This window comes from Mus caroli, chromosome 10 (assembly GCF_900094665.2).
Source record: "Mus caroli chromosome 10, CAROLI_EIJ_v1.1, whole genome shotgun sequence".
In the NCBI taxonomy this organism is placed as follows: Eukaryota; Metazoa; Chordata; class Mammalia; order Rodentia; family Muridae; genus Mus; species Mus caroli.
The window spans coordinates 68,235,251-68,249,457 of NC_034579.1; the positions used below are offsets into that span (position 1 = coordinate 68,235,251).

General features: G+C 39.0%; 1 protein-coding gene across 11 annotated transcripts in view; it reads left to right on the forward strand.

Moving 5' to 3' along the window:
• Positions 1 to 14,207, forward strand: part of Pcdh15 (protocadherin related 15) — a 1,443,104-nt gene that overhangs the window by 1,187,042 nt on the left and 241,855 nt on the right. For 10 of the 11 annotated variants that reach the window (XM_029482520.1, XM_021175219.2, XM_021175220.2 and 7 more), the window contains one exon: positions 9,038 to 9,117. The exons of the other annotated variant lie outside the window; for it this stretch is intronic. In XM_029482520.1, coding sequence (XP_029338380.1) covers positions 9,038 to 9,117 — 80 coding nt within the window. The remainder of the gene's footprint in view (positions 1 to 9,037; positions 9,118 to 14,207) is intronic. 11 annotated transcript variants of the gene reach the window in all.

The following is a 14,207-nucleotide window of genomic DNA, read 5'->3' on the forward strand; positions in this document are numbered from 1 at the left end:
CTCTTCTCCTCCTCTCTCTCTCTCTCTCTCTCTCTCTCTCTCTCTCTCTCTCTCTCTCACTTAATTTTATCTGTAATTTATTTTTTACACTACATATTCCCTTCCCTGCCCCTCCCCATCCACCCTCTCACCCTCTGACTGTTCCACATCCCACACCTCCTCTCCACCTCACCCAATCTCTACGTGGATGCCTCTAACCGCCCTGCTCCCCACCCCTGGCCACCCCACCTGACCTCTAAACTTCCTGGGGCCTCCAGTCTCTTCAGGGTTAGGTGCTTCATCTCTGAACACATACTGGAGTCCTCTACTGTATGTGTGTTGGGGGCCTCATATCAGCTGGTGTTTACTGTCTGTTTGGTGGTCCAGTGTTTGAGAGATCTCAGGGGTCCAGATTAATTAAGACTGCTGGTCTTCCTACAGGATCATCCTTCTCCTCAGCTTCTTTCAGCCTTCCCTAATTCAACAACAGAGGTCAGCAGCTTCCGTCCATTGGTTAGGTACACATAACTGCATCTGACTCTTTCAGCTGCCTGTAGGGTCTTTCAGAGGGCAATCATGATAGATCCCTTTTTGTGAGCACTCCATAGCCTAATTAATAGTGTCAGTCCTTGGGACTACCCCTTGAGCTGGATCCCACTTTAGGCCTGTCACTAGAACTTCTTTTCCTCAGGTTCCTCTCCATTTCCATCCTTGTAATTCTTTCAGACAGAAACAATTATGGATCAGAGATGTGACTGTGGGATGGCAACCCCATCCCTCACTTGATGTCCTGTCTTCCTGCTGGAGGTGGACTCTATAAGTCCCCTCTTCCCACTGTTAGGCATTTCATCTAAGCGCCCAACCTGTGAGTCCTGGGAGTTGCTCACCTCCCAGGTCACTGGTGCATTCTGGGGGGGGGGTGTCCCCCAACCTCCTATTCCCTGAGGTTGCCTGTTTGCATTCTTTCTGCTGGCCCTCAGGACTTCAGTTCTTTTCCCTAAACCAATACCAGATCAGGTTCTCCTCTGCCCCCCACTGTGCCCCACCCTGTCCACTTGTCCAGTTTCCCTCCCAAGTTCCTCCCTCCCCACTTGTGGTTGCTTTCTTCTCTCTCCCAAGTGTTACTGAGGCATCCTCACTTGGGCACTTCAGCTTTTTGAGCCTTTTGAATTCTGTGGACTGTATCTTGTGTATTCTGTATGCAGTTCTCTTTTCCTTTCTTTCTTTCCTTCTTCCTTTCTTCCTTCCTTCCTTTCTTTCTTCCTTCCTTTCTTCCTTTCTTCCTTTCTTCATTTCTTCCTTTCTTCCTTCCTTCCTTTCTTTCTTTCTTTCTTTCTCTCTCTTTCTTTCTTCCTTTCTTTCTTTCTTCATTTCTTCCTTTCTTTCTTCCTGTCTTCCTGTCTTCCTGTCTTTCTTTCTTTCTTTCTTTCTTTCTTTCTTTCTTTCTTTCTTTCTTTCTTTCTTTCTTTCTTTCTTTCTTTCTCTCCTTCTTTGTTTGCTAATATCCACTTATCAGTGAGTACATACCATGCATGTCCTTTTGGGTCTGAGTTACCTCACTCAGAATGATATTTTCTAGTTCCATCCATTTGCCTGCAAAACTCAGGATGTCCTCATTCTTAAGAGCTGAGTAGTATTCCATTGTGTAAATAAACCACATTTTCTGTATCCATTCTTTTGTGGTGGGACAACTAGGTTGTTTCCAGCTTCTAGATAATTTATCACAAATAAGGCTGCTATGAACATAGTGGAACAGGTGCCCCTGTGGCATGATGGGGTATCTTTTGGGTGTATGCTTAAGAGTGGTACGGCTAGCTCTTCAGGTAGATCCTTTTCCAATTTTCTGAGGAACCTCCAGCTTGATTTCCCTCACCAAATTTGTTAAACACAATAATCTTTTGGTAGGGCAGTTATTTTTTCTACATGTAAAATCATTTCATCTGCAAATGAGAATAATTTGACTTCCCAGTTTCCCATTTGTATGTCTTTCCATCTTTCCCATTGTAATCATGCTGGCTAAGACTATGGAACATTTTGATTAGAGTGGACATCTGTGTTCTTCCCAACTGTACAGAAAACATTTTCAGCTTTCATTCAGTGTAATTCTGGCCATGAATTTTTGATATACAGTGTGTATTGTATTCTAAGAGTGTTATATATATATATATATATATATATACATAATTTGACTAGAGTTTTATCATGAAAATGTTACATTTTATTAAATCATTTTCTTGCATCTATTGACATGAACATGCCATTTTTTTATCAAATTGCTAAAATGTGTAACATTTATTGATTTGTGTGTTATTAATCCAAACCAAGCCCTGAGATAAAACCCACTGGATCATGATAAATTGTCTTTTTCATGTGCTCACAGAATTTATTTATGGGTATCTTTTGATAAGTATTGGTTCTGTTCCCATCAAGTTTCTGTGCCTTAATTTGTGTGTGTCTGTGTGTGTGTCTGTCTGTCTGTGTCTGAGTGTGTCTGTGTGTGTGTGTGTGTTTGTCTGTCTGTGTCTCTTGTGTGTGTGTCTGTCTGTGTGTCCGTCTGTCTGTGTCTGTGTGTGTGTGTGTATCTGTGTGTTTATGGTTGTCTGGTGTTGTCATGAGAATAAAGTCAACTTCAGAATGAGTATTAAAAAATCCCTCCTTTTTGTTTTGTTTTGTTTTTATAAAATATTTTTTTAAAATAGTAGGTTTTTTTGTTGACTTTTAAGTTGGGCAAAAGTCAAATTTGAACACATCTGGATTCTGATCATTTCTTTGGTGAGAAAATTCTTGTTTCTGATACAACCTTGTTTGCTACTGTTGAACTGTTCCTGTTGTCCATGTCTTCCCTCCATTTGTGTTGGTCATATGCACATCACAGTGCATTATATGTAGAGTTTTCAGGCAGTTGTTCTTTATCGTTCCTAGTGATGCTTTGTATTTCTGTGTATCAGTGGCATTCGTGTATTTGGACATTTGCTGACTTTCATTATTCATTTCTCATTTTATTCCACCGTGGCCAGAGATAATGTCTGATATAAATTCCATGTTTTTAAATTGATATTTAATTTGTAGATGAAAATGTGGTCAGTCCTAGAGAGCTGTCTATGTACTCCTGAAGAGAAGTATGTCCACCAACTGTCATGTGAAGTGATGTGGTCTGTCTGTGACTCTAAGGTCAAATGTTTCGTGCTGCCAATTTCAGTCTGAGTGTCCTGTGATTAAAGTGACAATATAAAGGTATAAGCTATCCTTTCACCAACGACCATTCCTCTCCCAGACCTAATAACGTTGACTTTGTAAAGTTGGGGCCTTGAGGTTCATATTCCATACAGTTGTTAGAAGTTCTTGACAAATTAATTCATTGATGACATAAACAGACAGACAGACAGACAGACAGAAGATAGGCAGACAGATAAATGGGTAGATTCATTGATCAATATATACTGATTCATTGATTAATATATATGAATTACATGTAATCAGTTTTATATATAATATAATTTTCTGTATATTTTTACAGTGTTAGTCCCTGGGTCTATTTAATCTTCTATACAAATGGCAATTTCTCTTTATATCCTCTTTGGGACAGTATTCTTTTAAATTTCTTCATTTTTTAGATCCAGTGTGTCCTTAGTACTGGGTTTCTTGTAGGTTGCTTACCTCTAAATCTTATGTGAGCTTTGTTTTGATTGAATTACTTAAAGTTACCCATTCGGTCTGTATCTTTTAATTGGAGAATGTAATGGTTTTAGAATTTAGTGTTATTACTGACATGCGAAAACTGACTCTGGCATTTTGCTCAGTTTTATCTGGTTGCTTAGATGACTTTGTTTTCTTCCTGTCTTTTCTTTTTTGTAATTGTAGTTTTGATTGTTTTTTTTTTATATTGATAAAACTTTATCCTTTTCTTAATTTCTATATTTGTTTTGTTGTTGTTGTTGTTTCTTGTTTCCTGCTTTTTAGGGAAGGATTGATTTCATGGTATTCCATGTTTTTATAGTGTTCTCTCTCTGTCTCTTGTTCTCTTTCTCTCTGTGTCTGTCTGTCTCTCCTTCCCACCCTCCGTCCTTCCTTCCCTTCCTCTAACTTCTACATATTGGAATTATTTGTGTGATTGTCCTGGCACACCTGACACTAATAATAAATCCCCTTGCTGTTTATGTTGGAAACAATTTTTGCTCATTTCTGGATTAAAATTTTGAATGTGTCAATCATTTCTGCCCTAACCTGTAATATTTTATCTGATAAATCTGCCCTTACCCTAATTTAGTTCTTTATACAATATCATGCATTTTATTTTATTCTTTTATCTAGGATATTGACTATATTATATTTAAGAGAGGACATATTATCGTCAAATATATTTCGGGTCCTTCAGTTTCTACATATATATATCTCAGGAATCAGGAAAATTCAGGTTTTCATTTTACTCCTTTTCCCAGATCACTTTCCTTGTCTTGACCATGGGGAATTTGCATTATTTGAAAACTTATTCATATAATTGTGTCTCATTAGTCTCATTAGTTTTAGATGCTTTCTAGTTCTTTTCAGTTTTTAATGGTTTTTCAAGACAGAATTTCTCCATGTAGCCCTGGCTGTCCCAGAACTCATACTGTAAACTAGGTTAGCCTAGACCCCTCAGGGGCCCAGTCACCTCTGCCTCCTGAGTGCTGTGTTGTGACACCACTGTTTTTCATTTGTTTGTTTGTTTGTTTTTCATAATTTTCTAAAGCCATAATTTCCATCTGGGGGAACATTTAAGAAGTCCTGTCCTTAAGAAACTCTTTCTTCTGCTTGACTGAGTCTATAGGTAAGGGGCTTGCTGCTGTCATGCATTTGACTTTGTCAGTTCTTCAGTCCATAGTTAGTACCTCTTGAACACAATCTCTGTTTCCTTGTTGAGTTTCTCACTTAGACCATTCTGTATTTATAAATTTTTTACATGTCGTTGCATTTCACAGACTTTTCATATAATCCATTTTTAAATGCTCTTGGAGACATAGAATTAATTTTGTTTGTTTGTTTGTTTGTTCATTTCTTTGTTGGTAAAATGTCTTATATGCCCATTGGGCTACCACACGTCCTTGGTTTTTTGTTGGTTTGTTTGTTCGGTTGTTCGTTTGGTTGTTTGTTTGGTTGGTTTTTCTTTCATTCTTTTTTTTTTTTTAACTATTTGCTTTGATATCTGTTTATCTGTTAGAGCCTCCCACAAGGGTCCAAGTTAGTTGACTCTGTTGGTCCTCTTGTGATGTCCTTGACCCCTTTGCCCTCTCAATCCTTCCTCCCACTCTTCCTTCCACAGGGCTCCCTGAACTCCAGGTCTCTGCATCTGCCTCCAGCCACTGCTGGAAGAAGCCTCTCAGAGGGCAGTTAGGCTCAGGCTCCTGTCTGCAAGCATAGCAGAGTTTTATTAATAGTGTCAGTCTGTGTGAGGAAGGTATACCTCACCAGATGGCATTTGATGGCTGTGTTCCTCTATACCTTGACAGAACACTGTTTAAGGATTTGCCTCTTTTTCTGAAGTTGTTTCTGGGTTCCAAGAATATTCCTTATGTGAATATTTTTTGAGAAATTTTTTGTGCCCCTAAAATGTGTACACGTATGCATAAAATAACAATTGATAAAAGGATGCCAGGAATTTGAAAGAGAACAAGGAGGACTATATGGGAGGGAACAGAAGAAGGAAAGGGAAGGGAGAAATTGTGTAATTATATTGCAATCTCAAAACTAAAAGGAAAAGAAACTGGGGATTTTACAGCTGATAAATTGAGTCATCTTGTTGAAATGACTACAAAAGAATTGTTTTTCAAAGGGACTGTTTGTCCTTCAAGCAATAATTAAAGAAAAACTTAGCTCTATTAGAGCCATTAAATTGAATACATATCAGCAAATGGATTGCTAAATGTCATCCCTTGCTATCTGTTCAAAGTCAACATCATTCAGTCATTTAGCCTGAGGTCAGCGGACAAGCAAACATCAGGCAGTGTCTTCTGTGTGCCAAGCTTGCAAGCTCTTGGATCTTCCCATCACCCACTGGGAGTTCTGCCTCTCTCAGCTTCCACTCCAGCTAGTTTTGCTCTCCACAGATCTGCATTTCTCCTACCCCATATACAAGTGCTGGGGTGTCACGCACTAAGTAATGCTGTCCTGATAACTTTTTATCAAGGGAGACATTACCATCATCTCTAGATGTCCTTCCTGGGTTATTTCACAGGGATCTGAAAGCTCTGCATTGGAATTAACTAGTTTTGTTTGCCCTTTGCTCCCTGGTACCCTGTATGCAGAGTGAGCAGAGGCTTATCTGTACTGTTCATGACTGAGCTTCCAGTGTTTGACATTGGTGGAATACTTCATAAATATAAGGCTAATTAAGGAGTAAACATGGTATTCATTATTTTTAAAACTTATGTATCATGCCTCAGAATAGATGATAGCCAGGGACCAACCTAACAGTTTATTCCAGAGCTCCCCCCCCCCTCCAGTAGATTCAAGGTCCAGTGAAGATACAGTGCATTTGTTATCTATTATTTATAATTATTATTGCACTTTTCAAAATCTTGCAAAGGGGGCCCATTTTTCCACTGGATTCATAAAAAGTAAATATATGAGAAACATTTGCAGTAAGGAGAAATATTTCTTACTTATTACATGAGAAACATACAATATGAATAAACTTTTCCTTTTTAAGAAAATAATAGGCACTAATTATCTCTAGACTTAAAAAGATGGAGCATTCAATTCAGTAGAACACAAAGTACTCTGGTGGAATAAAATTCCTGTGAGCCTGAGACAAAATTTGTAACTTCCTAACACAAAAGAATGATGTGAATAAAGACATACAATATTCACAGATCCCACTCTCACTGACATAGACTACAGTTACTCCTGCATATTAAAGGATTCACGGGCTGGCCTGTGAGACAGCTCAGTGGGTATTTTTACACACACACACACACACACATATATAGTACACATAAATTTATATTAAATTATATTTATTATACATAATTATATAAATAATTGTATATTAACATATTATAACATATACATATATATTGAATCTTATATCTATCGTGTATATATGTGTGTGTGTGTGTGTGTGTGTGTGTGTGTGTGTGCGTGTGTGTATGATTCAATACCCTGAGATGGGAGTATAGCTCAGTGGTAGAGTGCTTAGCAGGAGGAGACCCCTGGGTTCTATTCCCAGTAATGCAAACAAAGGTTCATTACTGATCAAGTCTTAATGGTTTCCACAGAATCCCTGTTTCAGAATCTATATCCTTGCAATTTTGAAAACTTAAAGTGATAACTTGTTCTAGAAAAAGAAAAGGAACAGCAAACAACAGGGGAAAAAGCCCAGCTACAAACCAATGAACAAACAAAAAGGGTTTGGGAACAGGGACAACAGAGCAAGTAGCAAAAGTTTTACTGTCTACTCTTCAGTAATAGAAGGCACTCTCCAAGTTCTGTTACAGAAAACAAAAGGGAATAGTCATTGAGCAAAGTGACTTTTATGAGATTTGCTGTAGTTAATGTCATAAAATTTAGAATTTTATATTAAAATAGAATGTTTCCTAAGTGTTCCTTATACTTTTCTGTATGTTTCATTTTCTTTGTACAGATGTCCATATGGCATAGCATTTGCCTGAAGGAATAATGTCTGGGTCTTGAAGGGATAAACATTTTGTAAAGTTAGTTGAGAGCTGATCATTGTGAGGGTGTAAGAGCAGAACCTGGGCTTGTTGCTAAAATGCTATTTACCACTATACCAGAAATAAAGTCAAGGAATGAACATGGCATGGTCAACCAGATACAACAAGCACTTCTAATACAGCCAGTGGGACTTACCAATGGGTTAGACTGGGAATGAGGCTAAGTGACTGAGGTGGAAGTGTGTGACATGCATCAGCCTGAGAAGGCAGAAGGATGCAGGATGTAGGGATGGAAGATGGACAGAGAGATGAGTCAGAGAATAAAGACATTGTTCCCCCCGAGATGTGAGGCAAGGAAAGTAATGGGTTCGTTTTATTACTGTTACATTTATTCATTTGTATATATAGTGGGTAGTATGATTATCCACATTCTATAGTATACATAGAATGCTCAGTGGACACATCCTATAGTACACATAGAATTGACTACTGCTAGAGTCAGTTATCTTCTTGCACTATATAGTTCCTTGGGAGTTTAGGCTCTCTGGCAGGCACCTTGGCACACTGAACCATCTTGCCGGCCCAGCAACAGACTCTTGTTAGTTTCATAAATGATGCAGATGCAGAATATGAATCACAGAAGGGAACTGGCTATGCATGAGGCAGATTAGATAGAATCTTGTAATGAAGGCTATGGGTGTTTATCACAATGTCCCTGGAGTCTGGGAACATGTTGTCCTGTAGTTGTTTCTAGGCAATGCTGTCCTGTGGCAGTTTAAATGGATGTTGCACATTCTGGCCATATAACATGTTAGATAGGTTGACGGCCAGAAGAAATAGCTTATGTGTCCACAGGGTCATGGATTACCTACCGAACCATGACTGTCTGGTGTACTCATTATATTACCAAAAGTCCAGTGAGAACCACTTTCCTGTGTCCTCCAACTCTAAGGCACAGTCTGGTAACCTGCCAGGGCACAGCCTGGCATCTGACCAGTCACAGACAGTAGCTTAGGGACAGGCTGTGTCTGACAGACAGATACAGTTTGTCTCAACCTGAGGACATTCTTCTCTCCATAGAATAAGATAAGAGAAGTCCTTTGACATCCTACACAAGTTAGATAGGTAACATTTAATGTATTTCTTTACATTTCAGACATAGATGCCTAAAAATGGAATAGTTGAGTTTATTGACTTATATAAATTGAATTTTATCATTATTATACCCCCAACATACACAAAATGTCTTTTTACCATCGAAAAGTACAGGTACATGCCAGAAAATGCCAGATACAATATAAAATATTTTATTCAATCTCTTGACATTAGGCCATACTTTATTCTTTAACACTAATAGTTTGAACCTTCTACAACTAGTTTATAATTGAATTATGTTTTCTTCTCTGAAGGCAACTGATCGAGAGGGAGACCCAATCACATATGCCATCGAGAATGGAGACCCTCAGAGAGTTTTTAATCTTTCAGAAACGTAAGTTACAAGGGAATGATTTATACTTGATCACACCCCTCCCTCCTCCCCCCGCCGCCCCTGTTAATGTCAAACAACATGCTGTTAGCATGAGGATAGACTTTCAGCTGTTTGTAGTTTTATTTTACATTTTTTTCTATGAATGTTAATGAGCACTGGGGGGTAATTCTAAACTCAAAACCTTTCCCTGGAGACTATTTGTTTATCTTAAACAATTGCAGAAAGTAAAATCCACTGAGGTGGAAAAATTTCACTCGCAGGCAAATCCTGGGACTAATTAGATGCCTGTAAAGTTGTCAGCTGCTCATAGAGACTAGGGCATTTCTTTAAAGAGGACAGCCCTAACTCGTTTATTTGAAGGGAGGCTTGGCAACCAGGTTTGTTACATCAGGTCTAAGACGCAATAAAATCAAAACAGCATTTTGGCCTTTCCATTCTCAATGTATCAGAGATACTCAAGTCACTGGAGAAGCCATTGGAGGAAATGGTTAATGTACAGACAGCACTTGCTTCTACTGGGCACCTTGATGACAGTGGGGTTGGGGGACTTTCTCAAAAGCAGAACCGAGGTTCTGCATCTGTTGCCAGTGACAGCTCTCACTGAATGAAAGGAGTGGTAACTTAGTTACAATAGGATAGCCACTGCTTCTGTCTCTACAACATGTGGTTCTTAATCAAGTGGGCCATATGTGGGTCTATTAATCTTACAACAAAACACCTTGACATTGAGTAGAACTTTATGAGAAAAAGTCAAGCCATTTCAGAAAGCCATAGGTAGACAGTTAACAGTTTCTCCACTTCTCTGGATTTGAAAGATGGATACATAATTTCTACTTAACAATAGAAAGTCTTAACTATTTGAAATTTCCTCCACAGATAGATTAAAATCATAAATTGGACACAGTTTGTAATTTCCATTAAAAATAAAACTATGCAAAAGCTGTTTATTGAAACTATAGTAGGGCTAGGGTAAGAATCCACACCCAGACTGGGATAGAGTTACAAATCCAGAAACACCCTAGCACTTAAGAAAGAGGTCTAGATCCTATCAAGAGAGTTATTCTCTCAGCTAGTGAGTTTTGGACACAGTGAGAAAGAATGAAGCCCAGTCTTCACACCATTCTTTAAAATTAATTGAAAATGGTTTGCAGGTCAAAATGCAAGAAGTTAAATTTCAGAACTCTTAGAAGGAAAAATTTACCATATAAATCAGGCAATGTGATATCTACATATATAGCACAAAATTCCCAAAGGGAGTATACTGAAATTCATCCATAAATTTAAAAAGTATCTCTCTAGAGGCACTATCCATCAAAATGAAAGGCCACCCACACAATTAAATAAAATACTTTAAGTAATGTATATGATAATAATCATATATCAAAAATGCAGACAAACTCAAAAAGAAAAAGAGAGAAAGAACCTGATTAAAAATAAACAAATGTTTGAAGAGATACTCTTCTCCCCCTTTAATCCCTCATTTCCCACCTCTGTGTGTGTGTGTGTGTGTGTGAAACAATTGAAACAATTGAAATAGAATTGAAACAATTCTATTTCAATTTCTTTGACATACACAGAATAGGCATATGCATGCATGCAAGCACACACACACACATAGACACACAAAGACATGCACACACACATAGATACATACACAGACACAGATATACACACAGACACACACACATGCACCCACACACAGAGACACACCGACACTCGCACACACACACATAGGCACATACAGACACACACATAGGCACACATACACACATGCATGTGTGCACACACAAATCCTCATGGGGGAAATCAGGAAATGATGAGAGTAAACAGGATCCACTTAGCATAGCTCCTTCCATCTCTCTACTTAGCAGATATATCTGTTCCCCCTTTGCTTTGTATGTCTTCACAACATTACACTATACACAAACAACAATGTGTTTACTCTTTCGTTAATGGGTATTTGAGTTAAATTTATGTCCTTTTGGTTATCAACACCATAGTAAATATAGAAGTGTATCCAAGTACATGAGTTGGTGCTTGTTTGCTTTGACTGCACACATAGAAGTATAATTGCTGGAGTATATTGTAATTCAACTTCTTAACTATTTGAGAAATTGCTAAATGCTTCCATCAGGGTCTGAATCATTTCATATTCTCAGCACCAAATTACAAGTTTCTGAACCATTTTGCATTCTCACTCACATTGTTGAGAGATTCTAATCTCCCAATAATAATGCCACCAATGGCTTTTCTTCTTTGATTATAACTATCACTGGGTGTGAAGTGATAGTTCTGGCTTTTATTTGCATGCCCTGCATGAGTAAATAATGAAGCTGTACACCTCTATCACCCACTCTCTGGATACTTTTCTCAGGAAACTGTCTGCTTAGATCCTTTGTTACTTAAGTGGGCCCCCTCTTGGTTAGTTGTGTGTGTCTCTTAAAAGCCCCATGCTTGCAGGATATAGAATGTGAAAACATTTTCTTCTTCTTTATCAACTTCTCACTCCATTGATGGTGCTTTCTGATGTTAAAATTTTATACTTTTGACAAAGTCCAATATAATTACTGTTGCTTTGTGTATATCTGGTATCTTCTCCAACAAAGCCATTGCTGAATCTAACTCATAAATACTGTCCCTGATGTTGCTATAGGAGGCTCTTTTGATTTCATTTCCTACAATTATACAATTAATACACTTGGGTTAATTATTGCATACCTTCAAGTCATATGCTTCATATCTACTGTAGATAGAGTTCAATTTTCATACAATAGTTGGTTTAAAATCAATTTTTCTGTTGAGTGGTTTTGATGCCTTTGTTGAAACTTTATTGTAGACATAACAACTCACTCTGGAGATATTGGACATTCCAATCCTCTTTGTATAAACTATGTGCTGAGCTCTTCTCCTAGGATTGTGAGGCTCAGTTGTGCTTTGTGTCCAGTGTCAGGTGCTTTCTGACCTTTGATGGTTTTAAAGAGCACCTGGTGCTTTTCTTCCTTGTATGAGCTCTGAGTCCAAGCAAGTGAAGTGCTGAATAGCATCCCTTAGGGCAGCCAGCAAGCTTTACATAGGACAGCCACAGCCCACTGTGAAAAGTTATAGGTGTATCCATGAGTAGAGTCTGGATCATGACTTCCCTTTATGCTCTCAAGACCAACAGTACTCAACCCCTCCCATGCTGCTAATTAAAACCTTTTAATACAGCTCCTCACATTGTTGTGATCTCCAACCGTAAAAGTACCTCCTTTGCTACTTCCTAACTGTAATTTTGCTACTGTTAGGAATTGTAAGGTGAGGATCTGATATGCAGAATTATCAGGCATGCAACCCCTGCGAATGGGGCATTTGAAGCCCAAAGAGGTCACATCCACAAGTTAAGAACCGTTCTTTTTTAAGACCAATGTGACCCAGGGAGATTAGAAGAAAAAAGAAACAAACAGAGACAGACAGACAGAGAGAGAGAGAGAGAGAGAGAGAGAGAGAGAGAGAGAGAGAGAGAGAGAGAGAGGAAGAAAAGTACCATAACACTCTCCGATCATTGTTGACTTACCCTTTTCTCTTTTGCACCTTCATTTGGATTCTGTAAATACTTGAGTGTTTGTCATGGTTCCATCCAGCTTGGGCCTGACTCTGGCTGCTTTGAAGCATTGAGGTTCTGTGGGAGAGGTGCTGTCTTGGAATTGCCTCCTTCACCACACCAACTGCCTTCACTTCTGAGCAGTGTTTTCCGTTCTGGAAATCTTAATTAGCACTATTAATGGGGTTATCAGAATCAATGAACATGTACCAACCAAAGATTTTTTGGGTTTTTTCTGTTTTGTTTTGTTGTTGTGGGGTTTTTTGGGGGGAGGAGGGAGGTTGGGGTTTTGATTTTTTTTTAATTTATTTTTTATTAGGTATTTTCCTCGTTTACATTTTCAATGCTATCCCAAAAGTCTCCCATACCCACCCCCCCAATACCCTACCCACCCACTCCCCCTTTTTGGCCCTGGGGTTCCCCTGTACTGGGGCATATAAAGTTTGCAAGTCCAATGGGCCTCTCTTTGCAGTGATGGCTGACTAGGCTATCTTTTGATACATATGCAGCTAGAGACAAGAGCTCCAGGGTACTGGTTAGTTCATATTGTTGTTCCACCTATAGGGTTGCAGTTCCCTTTAGTTCCTTGGGTAATTTCTCTAGCTCCTCCATTGGGGGCCATGTGATCCATCCAATAGCTGACTGTGATCATCCACTTCTGTGTTTGCTAGGACTCCTGGTGTGAATGGTGTTTCCTGGCCTCGTAGCTTCCACAAGCAGCTGGTGGGAATGTTAACCCCAGCCAACTTTATTATGAGAGATAATATCTATAATTTTTATATATAATTAATGGCCATATTTTCCATGGACACTTCCTTTTGCTATGAATACTCAAAGACACTATCTACCCTGCATTCCTCTTGCCAACCATTCCCCCACCATCATCTGCCTCCATCATTTAGTCAGAAGCAGACAGGATTGCTTCATCTCTGTTGTGTCTTATAGAAAGGACAAAGAAGCCAAGAAAATGTTTGGTGGAGGCACAGTAAGGTGTGGGGAAAGGGGATCCTCTGTGGGCCCATGCTGAGGGCCTTTCCCCTGAGGTACCAGCCATATGACGGATATAATATAGAAATAGAGTTTATTTAGGGCATGGGGAGAGGTGTTAAGAGGTGTTAAGAGGGTAGTGGAGACAGAGAAATGGAGAGAGAGAGAGAGAGAGAGAGAGAGAGACCATGAGCACGTGCAGAGAGAGGAGGAGGGGGCAAAGGGGAGAGAGGTAACTGTGGGGCGGAGCCTAGAAGGAACATCAACATTCTCCATCATTATATGAATAAGAAAAAAATAGTTTACTTATATAAAAAACTGACCCACAACAGAAAGTCTTGTCACTTTCTAAGTTCACGCCCAAGGAGAGTTCCAGAGTATGAATGAAGGCGTATAACCACCGAAAGCAGAATGCGACCAGAAACAATTCATTTTTATCTATATTGAACATGGCCAGGCTGACAGACTTCCCATTTCTTATGCTGCTTCTAAGTACATTTGAAAAGCCAAAACTGCCTTGCGT